General features: G+C 40.5%; 1 protein-coding gene across 5 annotated transcripts in view; it reads left to right on the top strand.

The window, feature by feature from the left end:
* ctnnd2b (catenin (cadherin-associated protein), delta 2b) overlaps positions 1–22938 on the top strand; it is a 194722-nt gene that overhangs the window by 62067 nt on the left and 109717 nt on the right. For all 5 annotated transcript variants that reach the window (XM_030752045.1, XM_030752044.1, XM_030752042.1 and 2 more), the window contains one exon: positions 1680–1792. In XM_030752045.1, the coding sequence (XP_030607905.1) occupies positions 1680–1792 (113 nt within the window). The remainder of the gene's footprint in view (positions 1–1679; positions 1793–22938) is intronic.

The raw sequence follows: 22938 nt of genomic DNA, 5'->3' as shown, positions 1-22938 counted from the left end.
TTCTCTCACTCATCGACTCATATTGGACACCTTTCACAAAGTTTCACAGCCTCCTCCAGAGTAAAGAGACATGGACACTTCTTACCTGGCACTGATAGCTGAGGTAAACAGTGGACTGACAGACTCCCCAGTTAGCAAAAAAAACACTGGGGTGGATCCAGTCAGAGTCACTTTGCTATCTCGGTTCACTCATTACAGAAGAACGGTGGGATTTTCGAGGTGACTCGGGGGTAAAAACGGAAAACTGACACATATCTGTATTTTATTTCCAGATGTATTGCAAAGTGTTTATATATGTTAAAATATAGTGTGTACAAAAAAAAAATATATTATTTTTTTTACACAAACAGTAGTAGAAATACACCGGCCATTATGGGGTACAGTCTAATTTTAATGTTGCTGATCTCTCTTGGCTAACTAAAATATGTTTGTCCCACAGCAGTCTCCATAGCTAGGATTATGCACTTGAATAGGTAAGAAAACAGAATTCAGTTGACTGCAATCAGCAATCTACTGACATCTAGCGGTGAACATTTACACACCCTAACTTTAAGAGAGGCTCAGCATGTTAATGACCAAAGGTCAGGCCAGTTTTATCACATTCAAATGCTGCGATATGAGGTCAGCCTGCACAAAACTGATGCAAGCTGACCTCACAGAAAACAGCAAGAGTTTGTGCGTGTACAACATCAGAAGTTCAATAAAAACGACAAAAGAAAAATGTGATGCAAGTGCAGTGGAAACCACGATGAAGCACAATATTCAAAAAAAAATCTATTGAACCTTCTGTTCTGCTGGAGAGACAGAAAACTGTCTAATTAATGCAAGAAACATACAGAATTATGTTGTGTTTTCTGCATCCTTGTTTTTTTATTTGAAGCTCGTTGGGTTGCATCATTTTGCTGCAATATCTTCTGCAGTGGTGTAATGTCACTCCACTGGAGAATTAGCGTCACCAGCTGTTTATCTCAGTGTGCCCATTTACTGATATTCATGCATTCAGATCATATGGAAATGTACGATTTCCCTCCTTGGTACACACGTTCTTCTGTGGATTTCTGCGTCTGCAGCCTCCATGTTCTTGTAGCTGAAGATCTTCATGACACCGGCTGCACAGTTAGGGTCACTGTCCTACTTTTTCATTATCCTACAATTGAGGGAAATAGAAGGTTTCTGTGCATGGGATTGTGCAGCTTTTTCCTACCACTCCATTCATATCAACCAGCACATGCTGATCAGCAGGATTTAAATCTATAGAGTGTCAGTGTATAGATGAGCTAAGCATTAGACTAATGCTTGCATCTAAACCTGACACTATACATCCAAAAAAATATCTGAGTTCTTCTCCCCCAAACCTTCTGCCGTTCCTTGAATTTCCTCAAGGAACAATGGCAAATGTCACATTTGTGATGGCTTTAGTTTGGTGTCACAGTTTTGCAACATGTCAAACTCTTCTCTGTGAATATCTGGCAGTGTGAAACTTGGCAGACACGGTGGTATCTGGCCTGTTTTCCCACCACAGACTGCAGAGTCCATTTCACAACAATTAAAAATGTGTCAGAGACAGCGCAGCCAAAATAATGTTCAGGATGACTGTAAATGTGACAGTAAATAAATAGACAGATTGTTTTGACACATTCTTGCTCTCCCTCCCTCCCTTTCTCTCTTTCTCTTTCAAGGAGCTGCAGTTTGAACGTCTGACCAGGGAACTGGAAGCTGAACGACAGATTGTTGCCAGTCAGCTGGAGAGATGCAAGCTCGGCTCTGAGACTGGAAGCATGACTAGCATCAGGTGTGTGCGTGCGAGTGCGGCGCGAGCCCGTCGGTGTGTCAAACACCTGTCAGGTTATCTTCTGTATACTCTACTTGTGTGTGTCAGCTGTACTCTTGCAGGTGACTAGCTTTACAGCTGCTCACATTAGAGAAACACTCCTTGATTTGTGGCCAGAATTCATCAGTGTGCCGGAAAGCACACTGTAATGATTTGCTTTTGAACTCCGAGAGCGGGGGTGCACCAGATTGTGCTTGTTTTCCTGGACCCAGTTATATATGCACAGAGTTGTACTGATGTTATGTTTCAGGTTTGTTATAGTGCAGTCAGACTGCTCACAGTACAGTAATTAGATTACATATTAATCATTGGATAGCTCCCTTTAAGTGTACTTGTATCTCATTAGGTAATAACGTTTAAATAATGTAGTCAGTATTACTACCTCGATAGTTAGTTACAGGCTAACTGACATTCCTTTTTTCTTGCTTAAGCCATTGTTGCTAATATTTTAGAACTATTGTTGCACTTGTTCAGCGCTGAGCATCTAGCATGCTTCTTCAGGGCTTGTTTTTATAGCTGTTAAGGCTGGAAATTACAGTCATGGTAAAAAAGAAAGTGCACCCTCTGTCAGTTCTGAGCTTTTGAGGACATAATAAAAATGATCCAGTTCTTACCAGGTTTTTTTTTTTTTTTTTTTAATTTTAAATTTTTTTTACCAGGTTTTAAATTGAATAAATGCAACCTTAAATGAACAACAACACCTGACACGTTATGTTTTTTTTTTTTTTTTTAACAAAAACTGAACCAAACTGCTGAAGCAGTCCAGTGTAAAATTAAGTACATCCTGTGATTGAATAGCTTGTGGAACCTGGCCTCCACACAGGCCATACTTGTTCAGTCTTTTTCTATTTGTACTGTGTGTACTATTTGTACTGCTATGAATTAACTGAGGCCTGTAGAGTGTGAGATGCAGCTCTTGGTTTTTTTTTTTTGCAGTTTCTCTGAACATTGCGTGATCTGACCTTGGAGTTAATTTGCTGGGACGTTCACTCCTGGGAAGATTGGCAACTATCTTGAATGTTTTCCAGTTGTGAATAATCTCTCTGTGGAATGATGAACTTAAAATAGTTTGGAAATGGCTTTGTAACATTTCCCGGATAGATGGGCAGCAACAGTTGCAGATGTTCTTCATTCTTGGTATTGTGTTTTTGTTAACTAAATAATCGCACACTGTAATATATCATGTCTTCCATTAATCTGAGTTTGTATTTACCTCATTTTAAGACCTGCTAAGGACCAGATTATTTTTATTATTCTGATATATAAAACATTATAAGTGAAAAAGGATATTCACAGTTAACTGAAACAGCATTAAAACTCTAGGCAGCAAAACCAAAGTGACAAAGATGCTGAAAATTGCAGTGTCAATACTTCACCGCAGATCTATATTCACAATTCCTTTCCAATTACACTGAGACATTTCACCAATTTGTATTATGAAAACATTGATTAGTGCAGCATTAAAATTGCAAACTCACAAACTAGGCTTATGACCATTAAACATTGTTGATCGGTCATTAGTGAAAAAAAAATTGTGATTTAAATTGTACTATATTTTGACCAGGAAATGTTCTTGATTTTCTACTAGGTAAAATTTAATTTAACCATTATTTTTTTTCCTTTTGCCTCCTGAACACCTTTTATAAGAAATGATAGCTCTGCTTGCTCTAGTTATTTAACAACAGGAGAGGAGCTTTTAGGTTTTTACACAGTTAGTAATTACGTTCAGTTCAGCTGACCTCATTTAAAGAACACGTGCTCGCTGTTGTCGGCTCTTAGTCTTTTTTCTGCTACTCATATTAAATACACAGATAACAACAGGGAGGTGACAAAGACATGGAGAAATTAGGCTGTGATTGTGTAAAACACATGTTGCTCAGTCCAGTCGTCTTTAGGATAAGCATAGGAAACGCTTTGGGACTGTAACGTGAGACCCTTAATAAACCTAACTGTATACGTGCTGTCAAAACCTTACCGGCAGACTTAACGTTTATTGACGGGCTCGGGTTGCTGTTCTGAAGCTTTTAACCGCACATTAACTACTCGCTGTGCATTAAAGCTAAGAGTTAAGTGTGAGAAGCTGATCTCATCTCCCTGGAAGGATCTGAATTTGAAAGAAATCTAATGCCAAATTGGCATATTATTTTAGGAGAGGTAATGTAGATGTGATGTGATTATGTGACCTGACTAATGACCAAAGGCATTACAATACAAGAATTATGTAACCCTTATAAACCCGAGAAGCCTAAACTCTGGAAGTGCAAAAAATCTTTGACTAATTCAGAATTCAGAGACAGATTATTTTACAACATTATTCTTCTTCAGTCTTACAGTTGCATTCAAAAAAAAAAAAAAAAGTGCAGCTGTGGGTTGTCTGGGCCTTCTTATCACTTATTTATATATTTTCTGATAACACGGGGAAAAACATAAAGCATTGTTATATTATCTGCCTCTGATTGAGTTTAGACACCAGCCTCATATCTGCTGCGAGCCCAGAGAACACATTCTACACATTCCATACCGGTCCCAGCATGAAAGCTGCACTGCTGACACAATAGTGATAATACACTTAGCCCTCCTCTCAGGACAGTGGAACACGATTAAAGCCTCCGTCTTCATTTCTCCTTCTCACTCCCTCTCCCACACACACACACACACAAATAGACAATCCATCATCTTTTCTTCTCTTTGATTCCGTTAAGCGAGTGGGGATTCCGTCCGGCTCAGACTAATTACTCATCTGCCTGTATTGTAATTGTCATTTCAATTTGAGGGGTGGACCAACAAAGAGCAGGAAGATGGTCTAAAACCGATTCATTCACAAGTCTAATTAACCGATGCACGTATAGCTTTTCAGCGCTGTCACAGGGCTGCATTCAGGGCCCTCGTTTAAAACAGCAGCAACATGGGATGGAAGAGGTGCGGAGTCCAGAAAGGCATGTCTCCCACTTCATCACGCAGCCGCGCACAGATGGTATAAATGCTGCAGTCTTGCAAACTCGATTAGATGGGTTTATTATTTAGTGAGGGGCAGAGCGTCCTGTGGATTACATTGTCTTCCATTTTATAGGCCATCCACTTTGTTTGACTTGCGGGTAATTACTAAATGGACAAATGGTTTGGCAAAACACACAAGTCCAGCACCGCAATATGCTGGAGGTTTGTAGTGCCTAAAGCGTGTAGGATTTATTGTTCAATTACCTCTGAAACATTAGTATTGTTGCTGTTCCAAATAGTTTTATTCATCACTGCTGTCCCGGAGAACAGAGGGGGTCAAAATATAATCGGCAGCTACGGTACAGGGACGGGAATTCATCTTGGTAGCATTTGTGATGAAACGTATTGAAAGTGTATGTAAACTACAAACTTTCATTTAGCTTCACCAGCTCAAACGAGGTAAAAATGCAAACTGTTGCAGTGTTTGCTGTTAATTGAGTTTGTCATTTTGATGCATAATGTTTCCTGAGTTTTTGTTTCTTTCTTGTATTTATTCTTTCTTTGTTTGGTTAGGTTAACTTCAGCATGACCCAGATTGCTTTGTCTCATTTGGCAAATTAGCGTGTGTAATTATGGCTGAAAAATGTAGCTGTTAACAGTCGCTGTGCTCTAAACCAATACAATCTAGTTAAAATTGCCCTCAGTGGTGAAATCATTTCTCCCTGAAGGAGCTATGGAATATTATACATTAGCAACAGTCCTAGCTTTCCTCACTCTACATGTTTCAGGCTTGCTAGCCAGAGCTTTCAGTTGGATAGCATAAAACAGCCTAAAAGAGGGACAAGTTAAATACAGATGTTCAGTACTGTGCAGAGGTCTTCAGGGAGCCCTCATTTCTTTATATTTTGCAGACTTTGTTGTATTTTTTTTAAAGTGTTCTTGAGCAATAGTTCTCCAGGCTTTCTGAAGGTCTTTCTGAGCTTTAAACATTGGCTGCTTTGTCACTCATTTAAAGGTTAGAGGTCAAGTTTTTGAAAATCTTGTGAACGCAAAAACTTGAGAATGATCTCACCGTATTTCATATTCAAATTCACACCATAGGTGCATACTATTCAATCTAGACCGAACAGCACTTTGACTTTGGCTCAAGACTTTTGCCCAGTACTGTGTATTTAGGAAAAAAAAAAAAGAAAAAAAAAAAAAAAAGAGTTGTTTTATAGAAAATGTCTAATCTGACCATCCTGGTCTTGGGTGTAACCGGTGGTGTGCACCTTGTTGTAAACCCTCTGCATTTCCATTCATGACGGCGTCTCTTGGTTGCTGCCTCTCCAGAGTGTTCTCGACTTGGTTAGATACTCTGTAACCATGGAATTAATTCTGCCATCTTGTACTTCAGTTGTCTTCTGTGGTCTTTCAAGCCTGTTGGTGCATTCATTCTTTTTAACAGTGCACCAGGTTGTTAATTTGGACACTTCTAAAGGTTTTGCTGTCTCCCTGATGGGTTTATTTGGGTTTTTCTGTCTAATGATGGCCTCCCTCACTTGCACTAACATCTCTTTGAGGCCTCGTGTTTAAAATTACATTAAAATTAAAGAGAAAAGCTATACAATACAAATTCAATACTTTGAATCAACTTTAGATATTATGTCTGTTTTATTTGTAATGAAAGAACAAGAGCAGGCTTCACCTGGCCCTGAAACCACTGTCTTTATGTTTAAATTCATGTTACTGTGTCTCATTAATTTTGAGCTGTAATTCCTAAACTGTATATTTTGTAAACCCGTTGAGTTAAAGCTGGAAATCTGCACTTCAATCACTCATTGATTGTTTGATTTATAATCCACTGTAGTGGTGTTCAGAGGCAGAACTACAAAAGTTGTGTCTTTGTCCCCAAACATTATGGAAGGCACTGTGTATATGTCAGTATCTTGTCATACATATTGTGTATGTACTTTCACAAACAACTGTGAAGTTTAATTCTTGACTTGATACTTAACCTGTTTCTTCATTAGGAGAGGCAATTAAAAGAAACACTTGTTAAGGCTTTTTAGATTAGTTATATCTTTTCAACTCTTAATTATCCAAATGGTGAAGATCAACGCTCTATTTTAAACACCTCTCTCTGTGTCAAAAACTAATTATACAGAAAATAAAATGTATTATTTGTAGGATAATTCTATCTGAATCCAGCTAATCTGTAATAACATCAAGATGTGTGGAGCTAGTTTGTCTGTATTAGTTCGTGGGCCAAATCCATCACAGACAGTCTCATTGTCTTTCCCAAAGCAGCAGCTCTAGTTTCTACAGCCAGATAAACCACAAGTTCACAGACTGAGGCACAGTAGATATGATATGACCAAGGATAATACAATAGCTGTGTGGGATTTTCAGATGTCTCTTGCTGATGGCTGCGAAAGATAGAAAGCAGCGGAACAATAGAGGATAGGACCGTGCTCAGCGTGGCCTTTCTTGGGCTTGCACTGTGTTAACAACACGTTTTGAAAGATGAGGAGAGTTAATGAAATTGAAGCAGTGATAGCCTAATATAGGTTTTTATTGTGTGCCGCAAATTCCTTTGTTAATCACATAGATGACGCCAGATGCCCATTCACTTGACTTTCATTGTGCTGAATGTTTAGCTTTGATATGTCTCAGAGGAAGCTACGACATGATGGAGTTCTCGGTCTACAGATAGCTGCTAGAGAAAGCTTCAGATAGCAGTGAGTGGTAAGAATGACCACGTGGCTGGGGGGGGGGGGGGGGGGGGGGGGGGGGGGGGGGGGGGGCTGGCCGTTCAAGAATCTGCTCCTGTTGTGTGGCAGAAGATAAAGACTTTCAGAGGTGCTAATGAGTTCTGCTGCTCTGCTTTTGTTTCCGGTCTTAATCAGTCACCACAGGTCACAGTGTCTGTTGTGACATATGCTGCCGCTTCAAAAAGTACAAATCCACCGTGTGTGTGTGTGTGTGTGTGTGTGTGTGTGTGTGTGTGTGTGTGTGTGTGTGTGTGTGTGTGTGTGTGTGTTACTCTTTCACTTAAACTGAGACAATGGTTTTGTCAGTGCAGAGAGGAGATGTTAACTCTGCTTCTTTTGACCACAGATGGAGCAGGTAAAACTAATCAGTAGAAGTGTTCAGTGTGATTATGGTTGCAGATTTTCATCATTGATTATTTGTCACTTAACCCCCCCGTCTCAGTCTCTGTGGTGGTCACAGCACTTTAAAATAGTCTGTATAGCTTTAGTCAGATTTATTTCAAATATCTTTGGGTATAGAGAGAGCGTCCCTCTCTCCTCGTTCTTCAGCTTCTCTTGCTATTATGATTCCCTCTCTTTATCGTCTCCTCTAATAGCTCAGTTTTTGTTCTTTTATATATTTTTTATCTCTGTCTGTCTCATCATTTTTTCAAGCTGTTTCCAAGCAGTCAGCTGTCTTGAGGGCTTGAAAATAAGGCAGCTGGACTTCTTTAGGTTTGAATTTAACCCCTAGTGTGGGTTAAATACCTGGGACTCTCCATCAGCTGTTTTTGGACTGAGAAAGCCGCTTGGATGAGAGGCGAAATGTCTTCACAAACCTAAATAAGTCCAGCTGCTGTCTTTTCAAGCACTTGAGACTGCCATGTCCTGGATATACTGTCAGCTGTGTTTCTGAGCCACACACAGGGGTTTGTTGCTCATGCAGTACGTTTCAGAGTTATTCTTTAGAGCCCCGTAGCTGTTCTCAGTTTGGCTTGGTTGTACAAAATGAAAACAAAGTCAGGTCTAAACTAGCTTAAAGGCTATTTTTTTGTGCATTTTAAACCAACCCAGGAGTGGCTGGCCGACTCTGCTTTCACCCAGCTACATGACGACTTTTAGCTGGTAGGTATACCAACCTCAGCCTACTACTTAACAGCTCTCTGGCTCCCATCCCTTTATCTAATCATCGAAGTGGACCTCTGACAGCAAGAACATACTCAGTAGCTACAGATATGTGCACTCTGGCGGCACCACTATGGATAGCCACCTCCCATGTCGGGCTATTTGCCTGCCACTTTTGGCTATTTCCATTTGTGGCATTTGTCAGGTAATCAGATGCACAGCCACTTGCTTTTTTGGCTGCTAAGTAGTAGCTGTGTGTATGCTCACATTCTGTGTGTGTGTGTGTGTGTGTGTGTGTGTGTGTGTGTGTGTGTCTGTAAGTATTGGCTGTAACCAGAGCACCCAGTGAGACCCACTGCCACTCGTCTGGTGGGAAAATGTGACCTGTCTAGCGAGCTCAGTGAGCGCCCATTACCCAGAAGCTGTCAGGGTTCTTGGCTGCCAGCTTAGACTCACAGCAGTGTGACTCTCCCCTCAGCACAAATCCACTAACAGAGATGTTTGCAAAGAGGAGAGGCTTCACTGAGAGCTACTGCCTGTTTTTATTACATTCAAAATCTGCTTTCTAGGAAAGGTCCCTAATAGACGTGAAGGAGAGAAAGACTGTCCACGCTGGAATGGACTATAGCTGCATGTAGAGCATTACTGAAAGTCAAAGAGTAAATATCAGCCTTGTCAAAAAAGGACGTTTACACACAGGTTTCATTAGGAAGTTAAATATTACCATAAACATGAAGTCTAAAAGCTGAAACTGTGAAAATAACACCTATAACAGGCAATTGTTCTCATCAGTTTTACTGTTAAATCAGATTTTGTTAAAGCTACACGGAGCTATTAAACCTTTTCAAGAACAGGAAGGTATTAGCTGTCTACGGTGATGGAAAGCTACAGAATTTCTCTGGTCATTAGTCAGAGTAACCGACTCTGAGAAGTGTTGAAAATTAGGCTGATCAGAACCAAACTGTGGTGAAACCAAACTAAAGCCAAAAAAATTAGGTTAATTTAAAAGTACAGACAAATATTAGAACAAAATAGCCTTATCTCATCACTAACAGATTACATCACATAAAAACATACCCACATTACACAGAGCTTTAATGGGACTAGATGGCAATTAATTTCCCAGAGTGCCTGTTTGATTGTTTTCTCTCACTCTAGTTACAACAGCAAACTTGTCAGTCCTGGAGTCACCTCTAGCTGTTGCACAAGATATATTTACTGATTAAACTGTTATTTGGTTTGCTTTGATATGCTGATGCTGAGATGCCGGGTAGTGTTCAGCGCTACTAGCAAAGACACCAAGGCTTGTGCATAGTCTGTATATAAAAGATGGGCATAACTTCCATGTGTAAAAAAACAATCTGCATTCTTTCCAGTGGCCAGCAGGAGGGGAAACCTAAATTTTAATGAATACAACATGATCTTCTTTTATGTTATGGTCCACATTAGAGTCAAAAAGGACAATAAAGCAGAGTATGGTTCAGGGTAGGCCTAACCTGTGAACAAGAAGTCTGTTGTAACAAGCATGCAGTGTAATTCAGTCAGATCACCTGGTTTCAAAGCCAGCACGCTGATGACGGGCATCAGATTGAAGCTTGAGGGGTTTGGCTGGATGACTGTTGTAGGCTGGTGTAAGGCTGGTTGGGTTTAAGCTGAGTTTCTGGTAAAGGTAAGAAGGAAAATTTAATGGGGAGCAGACTGACATGGCACTAAAAGCTGTTATTCTGCTTATAACTTGTCAGTGACTGCAGTGTATTTTTCTGTCAGCCTGTCTGAACATGGTTCCTATCAATCAACAATCAGATGTGAGGGTGAAATATTATTTTTCCTGTAGTATTTTTGAATCATCAGTGACTCATCAGTATTAGACATATGGTTTGATACCTGAAATTTACAGTCAAATTCTCCATTTCTGTGTATTCATTTATTAATTAATAAAGTTATTGGCCAAACAGTAATACCTATATGCACCAACTACTCTACTTTATACATGCACATGGATGACATGCTGTAATGTGACTGTTGAGCACTCACAATATAGCCACTCATTAATTAATTCAATTGCCACTGATTTTGCACATATTATATTCTGAGAGTCAGGATGGCAAGTCTGCACTTTGCTGAGGCTGAGTCAGAAAAGACATACTGTATACTGTAATTGCTGCGTGCTCTTAAGAAGCAGAGTTAATGTCTTGCTCATTGTCACACGGTGCTGTAGGCACTGCTGCTACAGTTGAGCTACAGACCTAACTATGTGCTTTCATACTTTTAGATCACTGTGAGTTGGATTTGTGAAGCATTAAAAGGATTTTGGGGACAGATGATCAGAAAAAGTGATGGGGGGGGGGGGGGGGGGGGGGGGGGGGGGGGGGACACAGAGGAGGATGAGGAAAAAAGAGCCAGTCTGCAGACTCTGCTGTAACAGTAGCTTTGCCATCACAAGGAGTTCTAGTTGTAGCTGCAGGTTACTGCTGTAATTATAAACAGACTGTGCCTCATGGAGAGCCTGTCATTTCTGCATCAGTGCAGAATATGGAGCAATGAAATGGCACAATAAGGCTTCTCAGAGTGTGGAGCAGCTCTGCACTCACTCTGCTGTATTCTCATTGCAAATTACGTGTACAAAGCTGTATGGAATAACACAGCCAGTCCATTTTTATCTGCCCAAAGGCTGTGTTTGTGTCCAAAGTGCATACTTAACAAACAGCTGAACTATTTACCTTCTTTTTATTTTATTTTCTCTCCTTTTTTTTTTGACACTTATTATTATATTGCACATTATTGCTAGATATTTTGCTTTTGTGAGAGGCTGCTGCACCTCTTGCATAATGATCAGAATAAATGGAAAATGGCTGCATTTATATGGAGCTTTTATCCAAAGTGCTTTAAACACACATTCACACACGAGAGCAGAATCATGCAAGGTGCTGACCTGACTGACAGGATTTTCTTCCAAAGTCACTTTATGCATGTAATACATGCATTAATGCTAATACAGCTTTTTAATATACCCTTATAATAGAGCCATATACAGCACAACCACAGTTCAGTTGCACTGTAGTGTTACTAAAGGTCAAACCGTGTGAAACTGTAGGTCTGGCAGTTTAATAGACTTGATGCTAAACTCTGATTAAAAAGTGTTTGTTTAATTTTTTTGAGCAGTATACTGATGTGACATTGATTAAGTCAGAAATTGAATAGCATTAAAGAGCTTTTGGGGGGGGGGGGGTCAAAGTGGCTTGCACGGGCAGCAGCAGCTGTGTTTGAAAAAAGAGGATATTTAAATGACTTCTTATGGACCACTTTTTTTTTTTTTTCATTTGGAGGACATCTCAGACTGCTTTCTCTATCAGGCCCACGAAGTGCATCATCTGAAATCACTTTACATGCTCCTCTCTAAATGCCACTGCACTGAGTGGGTATGCTGTCAATGAAATGCAGAGTTTTAGTTAAAGGCCACCACCTCTCAGCCAGAGTCCCCAAATGCTGAGCACAGCTTGCCTAAACCATCTGGTATTTTGAAAAAGTTTAGTATAACCCTAAAAGTTTTATGAAATTAAAAAGAAATCCCTGGGTAAAAATAGAGCGGTGCACATTTTTCTGTATTTCTTTAGTAGAGAGCTTTGATATTGAGTTATGTCAATGCACACATTTACACGCAGCACTTCATCCTCTGCTTTTTACCACCATCTGGATTTATATTCATATCCATGCTTGTTTCAGCTCAGAAATATGGTAATATATTGACAATTATAGTGATGACAGGCTTGATGATGATGATGATGTAGGTGATGAGGATTTTAATTTTCAAACCTCTATTGATCCAGAGAAGACTGACTGCATGATGATGACAGCGGTGAATTCATCTCCGTGTTCTTGCTATTGATCTGGGAGGCGAGGAAATGGGAAGGAGGGGTGTTAGTTACATTTTAAACACTAACGTTTGGTGTGATCCATACTGAACTCTACATATTGATCTGATGGAGTGACTGTGAAGGGAAGGGGAGGAGAAAAGGGAGGAAGGAGAAGGTCAGCAGGGTGTGATCTATCGAGGGATCTCCCTGTAGATATGATGAATGGATTGATGGAAGGAATATTGAAGTTGTTTCAGATTTGTGCACAATCTTCTATCTCGCTATAAGCTCAATGCAATTTTGGACACTATGGCAATAGTGACATGTTTTAGCTTCCACAGCCATCTTTTAATGTTAAGTGATCTCCAAACGTCATACCAAACAATATCAGCTCAGTAAATGTCCCAAGACAACATGCTTAGATGACAGCACCCTCTAATGGTGGGAGGTGATGCAGTAGTGTCACAAACCTTGACATGGGGGAAAGATGGATGAGTTATTTACCATCACTGATCTACAGACTTAACTGCATTTGTACTGCAGGCATCACAACAAAGGCCCTCAGACTTTAACTTATTTAAATACTTTTTACACAAGTCCTTATCTCAGCAGTGGCGTAACAATGGTTACAGCGATATATCTTCTTTTGTAACTTCTGTGGATTCTCAGCTTTGCAACATGTTTTGATATGCAATGGGGTGCAGCAGCGTGTCATGGCCTTCAAGGTAAATTCTTTTTAAATGTTACTTATCACTGAAAACATGTATAGTCATGTGAAAAAGAGTTTTCATAGGATTGTATCCTTTGAAAAACTAAGTACACCCCTGTGATTCAGTAGCTTGTAGAACCTTTAGCAGCAACGACTCCATCAGCCTCTCACATTCGTTATGGAGGAATTTTAAACCACTTTTCTTTACAATGTTGCTTCAATTCATTGATGTTTGTGGGCATTGATTTATCCACAGCTCTCTTAAGATCCTACCACAGCTGAGGTCTGGACTTTGACTGGGCCACTGCAGCACCTCGATTCTTTTTTTCAGCCATTCTGTTACAGATTTACCGCTGTGTGTGTTGCATGGCTAAGCTTTTTCTGTCAGACAGATGGCCCCAAATTTGACTCTATACTTTGGTATGCAGAGGATTTCATGGTCGACTCACTTGACTGCAAGGTGCCCAGGTTCTGTGGCTGCAAAACAAGTCCAAATCATCATCCTCCAGCACTGTGTTCCTGACAGTTGGTATGAAGTGTTTGTGCTGACATGCTGTGTTTGTTTTTTGCCAAACAAACATGGCACTCTGCATTATAGATAAACATTTTCACTTTGGTCTCATCTGTCCAAAGGGCTTTGTTCCAGAATTTGTGGCATTGTGTTAACACACACCAGAATGCTCTCGACCAGCAGACTGCCAAAACTCCTGCTTTTATAGAGGTGCTCGCAGTTGCTGATGAATTAATGAAGATTGTTTGATTAGGATCACCTGCCTACTACTGATTCCTGTGGAAGCAGTAAGGGTGTACTTAGTTTTTCACAGGACTACATCGAGACCTGTGAAAAAGTCTCTGTGTCAAGACTTGCTCTTTAAATTATCTTGTAGATTGAATGCAGTTGGTCTTTGTAGAGGGCCATAAGTCAGATTTTCACGGGATAACTAAAGGTGTCCCACAGGGTTCCATTTTGGGACCACCTCTTTTTAAATGACTTGAGGAAGGACAGTGAAGCAGAAATAAACCTCTGTGTATTGATATCATTATCTGTACACATGCTCCCTGTATAGTTCAGATAGTGCAAGAAACTTGTGCTTGTTGGTATATCATGTTGTATTTACTGCGTTTTACATTGTATTTGTTGAATATTAATATGTTCTTTGTACAGGTGCTACTTTGGCCCTCTCTGTCTTGAATAGAAATCTTTATTTCAATGGCACTTCCTGATAAAATATAACTAATGGCACTTTTTTTTTTATCAGTTTTCTCTCATCTGAAACATTTAGGCTAATTAAAATTGATATGAAAAAGATGTAATGGAGTTTACCATCTGTAGTGGGACATGGTATTTTAACTTTCTCCTATTTATCATTTAGGGAGGCATACTTTACAGCTTTGTTATTCATATTAGTGCAGGAACTCCTTCTGAACACTGCAAAAATCAGTCCCAAGCTGTCACAAGTGTGAAGGTCGAGGGAGTCTGGCTTTCTGAAGCAAAACAGGAGCTTTAAAGCTAAACACAGAGAAAAAGAGGACAAAGGGTTGAAAAGAGGACAGTGAAGGAAAAGGGGAGGCAGCTTGGATGCAAAGTAGGAGAGGAGGGGGAGCGAGGAAACAGAGGGGGATGAGGGAATAACAAGATGAGCCAGGAGGCAATAAAGGCTGGAGGTGGGTGTTGGTGGTGGTGGTGGTGGGCATATTCTCATGTTAAGCCCTTTTAACCTGCTGCCTTACAAACACACACTGAGTTAGCATGAGTCACTCAGAGACCCAGACACTCCTAATAAGACTAATATCCTCCACCGTCACAGACAGCCTCTGTCTGTCACACACGGCTGTGTGTACGTCTGTGTGTCTGTGTGTGTGCGCGCGCGCTAACTGGCTCCCAGTATTAGCACAGTCATCTGCGACTATATTATTGATCTGCCAGCAGAATGGAGACAGGACTGTCACAGTTAAGCTCCAATGAAAACCTTCTTAGTCCACAAACACACACACACACACACACACACTGGGAGATTTGTACACAGGCACACAAACGTGCCCTCAAACACCCAAATACATATTCATGATGACTTGAAAGCAGCCTGTTTTGAAATATGCAAACTTAAAAACAGTATCTGTGCAAAGTGGAAAAATGCAATGCAAAACTGCTAATACAATATTTTTGGACAAATGTAGATAAAAATAAACCATTTTTTCCCTTTTATGAACAGTTTTCTTGTTATTTTTTTTAAATTTAATAATACATTGAGTCCATATTTATCACAGTTGCATTATGTGCCTGTAAATCAGTTACACAGTCTGCGCAGTGTTGTCTTTGTTTTTTTGGATTGATAATGGCTAATTGCTCCATCACAGAAGTGTTGATTAAGCCCATTTTGGTGAATGCATTTAGTGACCTGATTTGCAGTCGTTGTTTTTGGTGCAGATTGCCTAAAGTTAAAGAAAACATCAAACTTCTTTCCACTTTACACAGCTTGTCCAGTCAGGGGGCATGTATGCCAAATCAAATGGAGCACTCGGCTCATTTCGTGAGCTAAAGAAGCTAACATTAGCATTTGTGCATATAATATGTGGCGTATTACCACAACAGGTTCAGCTGCCACAATCCACAAACTGTTACGGCAACATTTTTAATGTGAATGTAATAAAGACATTTTATCAAATGGTGAAAGTAGTTTTAAATTCTTGCCGGTACGTTGACAAACACACACACACACACACACACACAGAAATTAGAAGTTGACAATGTGGAATATATTTTTGTTGATGTTTGCACACAATACACACTTAACACAACAGATGAGCACCTCCACGCATTCTGGCTCTGTCCACCAATACAAAACTTCTGGACAGAAATAACCACCAAACTTTCTCAAGCCTCAAGCCAATAATAACCAGGGGGTGTCACATAGCGTTTTGGTTGATTTTGGTGCAGCCAATTACATGATTGGCCGAACGATGTATCAATCAAAATGGGAGGGTCTAGCCTCCCATATAAAATCCACTGCATCCATTCCACTTATGGGACGGATGCAGTGGATTTTATGTGGCTGTCCTCGATCTCTGAGGGGGGAGAAGCTAGAGATTTGAGGCGCCAGCATAGCATAACAGTTCAGAAACAATTTGAAATGAGAAAAAAAAAGAAGCAATTTATTAACTGATTACGTCGTGTTTTAGACTGCTTATTGTTAGCGGATTTATTCTGACCCAAAGTACAGCCGTGACCGGTTCTGAATGACGGCTTTACAGCAGACAGCCGGGCCAACTTTTGCCGGTACTGTGTACCGGCGCAGAATGTTTAGTGGTACGCAGTACCGGACCGTACTGGCTTACTTTCACCCCTGCATTTTATTAATATAACATGTCTTGAGTCGCCCGTCACTTCCTTGTATTTTGTTTACAAGAAACCAAATTTTTTAAAAGTAGTCGTCAGCTATAGTTCTCCAGGCTTTCTGAAGGTTTTTAAACATTTACCTTTGACACTGGCTACTTTGTGTGCCTACAGACAACTTTAAAACACAGTGGAGGCTCTGCCATTTTTTTTTTTTTTGGTTGCTCCTTTTTGCTGTTTAAAGTTAAAAGAGTAGAAAAAAACTGCTTTGATGCAAAATGCGCCCGCCATATAGAAGTATACCATAACGATTCATATATAGTTTGCTTTTTTATGTAACCCTCAATTGATTGTGGAATCTGGAAGCTTTATTTGTTGATAAAGCTTATAAGAAAATGACAGTTAACTGGTTGTTAGTGATCTTAAAATGTGTCTGTGTGGGAACAACTGTCATTGAGAACTGTCTTATTAAGAAGATCCCCTAGAAAATGAGATGTGACTGCAGTGCTCAGAGCCCTGTTGGATGATTTCATGAGTGGTTGGATGGGGTGGCCAGACTTTAGTCTGTTGTGGATACCCCGGCCAACCCTTGGCTCCAGCCCTGCTCGGTGTTTTTTTTCTCCTTTCATTCAGCATTTCTCTGACTTTCTTTGCATACCAGATTTTGGCTCCTTATAACCTATCCCTTATCATGTAATGCAAAATACCCCAGTGCTTTTGGATTGTTTTTGTTCCTCAGGTGTACCACAGGGAAACATGCCAGGTTTTCAGCAGTTTGGCATTTACATGGCATCTAAGAAGCAGTTGTTGCAACTTCCCTACAGGGACTACTTTCTACTCAGTTAAAAAGTGAGTGTACTAAATGCTTTAAAAGCATCAAAACACATCAACTCCATTTCTAACAAACACAGTCAGTATTTGAGTGTATTTGTGGTTCAGGCAGAAGAGGTACAAACACCAGCTTACAATGTAGGGACAGTACGAGTACGAGAATACAGGTGGAAAGGCCATCACCCACATTATTACTTAAATGAAATGAGTGTTTGATTTTTTTCATTGCTTTTTTGGTGACCTATCGAGTCAAAGTTTATATCATCATTTCCTCTCCTGGGTGTTTGCCTGAGGAAGATTTGTAGTTGCTAAACACTGGTCATAAAATTAAAAGGAGCTGTGCTTCCAGTCTGCTCCTGGTCCTTTCTGGATAACAACGTTATTGATTTTTTTTTGTGTGTGCCTGAGGTTTTAAGAATGTGCACACAGCTGCTATGACTTATGTAAAATCTCACCAGTTTTACTAGCCTCAGGCAAAAACAGGTGGAACCAAAAAGTCTTGCTTAGTGAAAGGTCACAGTTTAAACCATACTCATGCAACTGAGGCTATGCCCACAGAAATTGATTAACGAAGACCTGTTATACTCGTTTCCAACTTTATCTGTATTTTTATTCTTAGACACTAGCTTTGCATGATACACAATTCTAAATAAGCAGCAAGAAGGTGAGGCTGCTGTGTTCACAGTCAGAGTTATGTGCCTGAATTGACCATATTAGGAATATCCTCTCTCACTGACATCATACAGAGCCAAGAATAAAAAACTGCCTAGACTTTAGAGCAGTCTGAAGCCTGAGCTTTAGGCCCAAGGGGATTATGTGCACACATACTGACCACACTATTTGAAATTATGGCTATTTTTAACATGAACATCCACCACTTTAACTCTAATATTACATAACAGATACACTATACTGGCAAAAGTTTTCACTCACCCATCCAAATCACTGAATTCAGGTGTTCCAATCACTTCCATGGTCACAGGTGTATAAATCAAGCACCTAGGCATGCAGACTGCTTCTACAAACATTTGTGAAAAAAATGTTTGCAATGTTTGTTGAAACTGCAAAAGGTGGGCCGACATCATATTAAACCCTATGGATTAAGAATGCATATGTGCGTGAAGCAAATACTTTTTGCAATATAGTGTTTCAGAAATCTTAAATAGATTTTAGTAATACTTAGACTTCAAAAGCAGCTGTAATGTAATTTGGCATCCAGCTATAAAGCTAGAGCCATTTTCACTCAATTAAAAAGCATTACAGTCTTAGTTCCACAAATTCATTCATTTGGTGATCATTCACACATTCAATCTAAATGCGAGTGAAGCTAATAAGAACAATATTTTTTTTTCTACAATAACAGTGACTCCTTCCTCAGTCACATGTTTGGATAATGGAGAGAGAAAAATCCTACACCACTCTGTGGGATGATCTGCTGACAGCAAAACCTAATTAACTTAATGCCTTAAACGGAGACCTGATAGTTTCAAAGCCCAACACACAGGGGAGTCAGCTGCAGCAGCACACTGAGACGTAGAACAGGTCGCTGGCCATTTTGGCTACAAACTGATGTTTTCCTTAATTTAGCTTTGGAAGTCTGCCATCCATTAAAGTGGCTTGGCTGGACTTGGCTGGACTTGATCGATCCTGATAAGGAGACCTGGCACGAGGTGTCTGATGTACAGTAGCAAATGTGCATGTGCAACAGGCCAAATCCAAAGCCAGCAAATTGATTTGACTCTCAGCTAGCTTGAGAGTGGATGGCCGCAGCTTTGCCTTGTCAATCTGGAAAGAGAGAAAAACAGAGTGCAGTGCTGTGGAAGCTCTAACACGCGGGCTAAACACTGTTTTGACACCAGGAGAACTTGTCTGGACAGCAGTATCAGGGACACAAATTCCCCATGAAAATAATGGAAATAAAATGGAATTTCCACCATTTTCCCTGCTGCAGCTTGGGAAGCATTTTCCCTTATAATATCCTTTTTTGATTCTATAACCAGCAGATGAGAGAGCATGCCAGTGCATGTTATGTGAATGATTTGTAACAAAGTTGAAGTACTCAGTCCATTATAAGACAAAACCTCAATTCCTGCAGAGAGAAAGGCTCTGCAGTCTTTTTTTATAAATGGCCTCTGAACAGCTATCCCATAGGGAGGTTTTGTCTATTGACAGCCGCACTTATTTATAGCTCTTGACAGGCTCAATATTTCGGCCCTTGATATCTGGAGAAGCTTGCTTGGTGCTTGGCAAAAACAGATGACTGATTGCGACTGAAGAGCTGCTCTCTGAGGCTCTTTATAGTCATGTAAAGGACTTTTATTCTGCTCCAAGGAAGGTTCAAATGCCCCTACATCACCTGAAGAGAGATGCATCACAGCCAGGCATCTGTGACATGATGTTTGTCAAGATACATTTCAATCTACATCAGTTCCAAATGATTGGAATAGTTGAGTTTTAGCAGACATACACTGCATTGACAAAAGTATTCACTCACCCATCCAAATCATTGAATTCAGGTGTTCCAATCACTTCTATGGCCACAGGTGTATAAACCAAGCACCTAGGCATGCAGACTGCTTCTACAAACATTTGTGAAAGAATGGGTCGCTCTCAGGAGCTCAGTGAATTCCAGCGTGGTACCAGGATAGGATGCCACGTGTGCAACAAGTCCAGTTGTGAAATTTCCTCACTACTAAATATTCCACAGTCAACAGTTTGTGGTGTTTGTGGCAGTGATGTCTGATGGACGAGCCTGGGTTTGGTTAAGAACTTGACTGGTCTGAGCAGAGTCGTGACCTCAACCCAACAGAACACCTTTGGGATGCATTAGAGTGGAGACTGTGAGTCAGGCCTGCTCATCCAACAGCAGTGTCTGACCTCACAAATGTGCTTCTTGCAGAATGGTCAAAAATTCCCATAAACACTCCTAAACCTTGTGGAAAGCCTTTCCAGAAGAGTTGAAGCTGTTACAGCTGCAAGGGGTGGGCCGACATCATATTAAACCCTATTGATTAAGAATGGGACGTCACAGACGAGCAAATACTTCGGGTAATATAGAGTATTTAGCTATCTGCCAAAAGCAATGCATGTATATAGATTCTTCTAGTGATATTATCTGTCTCTGGGCAATTCACAGAATGTTTCTGGAAAGACTGGTTGGTCTCACACAGAGAACCAACATGTCTTCCTCCTCGCTTCTCATTTAACTTTTGGCCCCAAGTCAAAATGGCCGTCTCCCATACTGGCAGACTAGAGAGTCAATCTGACCAATTTAGTGGGTCACAGGAGACTTCTGCTTGTCTCTCCCTCCTCCTTCTCCTCCCTCTCCAACCATTTGTTTGGAGCATGTGGACAGGGTAACAGAAATGGCAAGCTGCTCCTCATCCTGCTGTGCTTTAATCACTCGCTTCAAAGGGTCTTGTGTTTCTTTCTCTCTTGATGGCAGACGGGTGGAAAATGAAGCTCTACTCCACCTTGCCTGAATTCCTGTACATCAGAACCAGACGAGACGATATCTCTCGTCACCTTCACTGTCCTAGCTCCAGTCTGGCAGCTCACACTGGGCTTTTTTCATTAAAAAAAGAGCAGAATTTCACTAAAAAATATTATCAGTCTTAGCCAGACACAGAGCCCTGCTTTCCGTTAGTGTTATTTTCTTTGCTGATTGCAATCTGCTGCAGCACTGCCGGCAAGCAGCATTATTTTATTTGCAACTGCAAAAAGTTGATTTTTCTTTTTTCCTGCTTGTCTTTAACCATAGTAAGAATGTGTGCGCTCCAACAGAGAAGCCAAGAAATCTGGCTTGGTGACCTAAGTGCTAACACACACACACACACACACACACACACACACACACACACACACACACACACACACACACACACACACACACACACACACACACACACACACACACGTACACGTACAGATATCCAATGCCATATGTGTTCCCTTTCTGTCTGAGGGTGAAATTTTCACCTCTAATATCTTCCAGCCTAAATTAGGAAACAGCTTTGGCAACAATGAATGACCGTTACTTTTCTCATCTATAATTAAGTTTGGTTAACTTGAGAAACTTCCTGTTTAAACCTGTTTTTTATACTGTAATGCCTTCTCTTGTGGGCAGACAAAGCAAGCTGTAAACACATTTAACCTATGTGGTGAACCTGGTTGGCAAACTGCTATTTATTTACACATGCAGTCAGTCGTTCTTTATTAGCAGCTTTAAAATAAAACATACTTACTGGAAAAACTGAACCAATGATTTTTTTTTTTTTGCCACAGCAGCTTTTAGTTACAGTGGAGAGAGACAGGAAATGGGGGAAAGATACAGGGGAAGACACGCGGGCAAAATGGCGACGGGCTGGGACGCGAACCCACACCGCCCGCGGCATATGTATGTGGTTGCCGGGTTCACCACTAAGCCACCCAGGCGCCCACTGATGACTCTTTTGAGTGTAATTTTGCCCTAACCCTTAATTACACATGCTGTTAGCCTTAATGTGGTTTAAATGGGTGAATTATATTTTTTAAAAAAACAAAGGAAATAGCTATAGTGATGGCATCAGGCTACAAAAATATTTATTTATGCTGTAAAGCATTTTAACCTGCTCGTGGAGCCAGCCTCAAGTGGCCATTAGAGGAATTGCAGTTTTTGGCACTTCCACATTAGCTTCATTTTGCAGCCTTTGCAGCCAGAGAGAGCTGCACATACAGGGGATAATTCTAGTAGCTTTATCACTCCTTTCACATAGTCCTTGTGCTTCTCCAAAGATATCTAAAGTTAGGATGAATCACAGCAGTGTTTGGATTAAGTGCCTTGCTCAAATCACCCCCCCAACAGGATAGTCTCCAACTTGCAGAGATGCTTAGACCCTTGGTTGAAGAATTTCCTACCATCTCATTACACGATCCTGGCCCTGCGTTATGCAGTGCATAGCCTCTCTATGAGTCACAGCGTTAAGCATTCTCCCAAGGCTGTTGACATTTTCAACCCGTTCATTTCTCTCCTCTCTTGAGATATGAGATACAGCCAAGTTAGATAGTACCTGGACAAAGCAGCAACAGTTAGATATTGTTCTAACATAATGCGTAATTAGGTAAAACTCATGTGACCGGGCAAGATAAAGCACACAGTTACAGAGCACACAGGGGTCCTCCATCTTCCAGCTCAGACTGTAATTAAAGGTCCACAATAGCCATTCTGGGATGTGCCTGGTCTTTTCCCTTGGCTGTGCTGGCTGCCTGAATGCCACCTAGGGTAACAGGAAATTTGTGCTAAAGGTTCAGTTCAAGAAGCTCCATCCCTGAATTCAGCATGCGTGTTCCCTTTGTAAAATGGCTGTGTTCATTGTCTTAACATCTACAATATGAGGAAATGATTTTTGATGTAGTCTGCAATGTTCAACCAAAGTATTACATGTGGAGTTATTTACGTCTCAAAGGTCAGGCCTCCTAACACCTGTACTCAGACTGACACTGACAAAAGCCTTACTTAACTACCGACCTTCTATAAGTCCTTCTGTTGCATTGCTTTACTCGTTGTAAAAGAGATGCTATCCATCATCTTTGTAGTATCTTAAAAA

Source organism: Archocentrus centrarchus, chromosome 17 (genome assembly GCF_007364275.1).
Source record: "Archocentrus centrarchus isolate MPI-CPG fArcCen1 chromosome 17, fArcCen1, whole genome shotgun sequence".
NCBI classification, from domain to species: Eukaryota; Metazoa; Chordata; class Actinopteri; order Cichliformes; family Cichlidae; genus Archocentrus; species Archocentrus centrarchus.
Note: the sequence above shows the minus strand (reverse complement) of the source record. Positions and strands in the feature narration are given on the sequence as shown.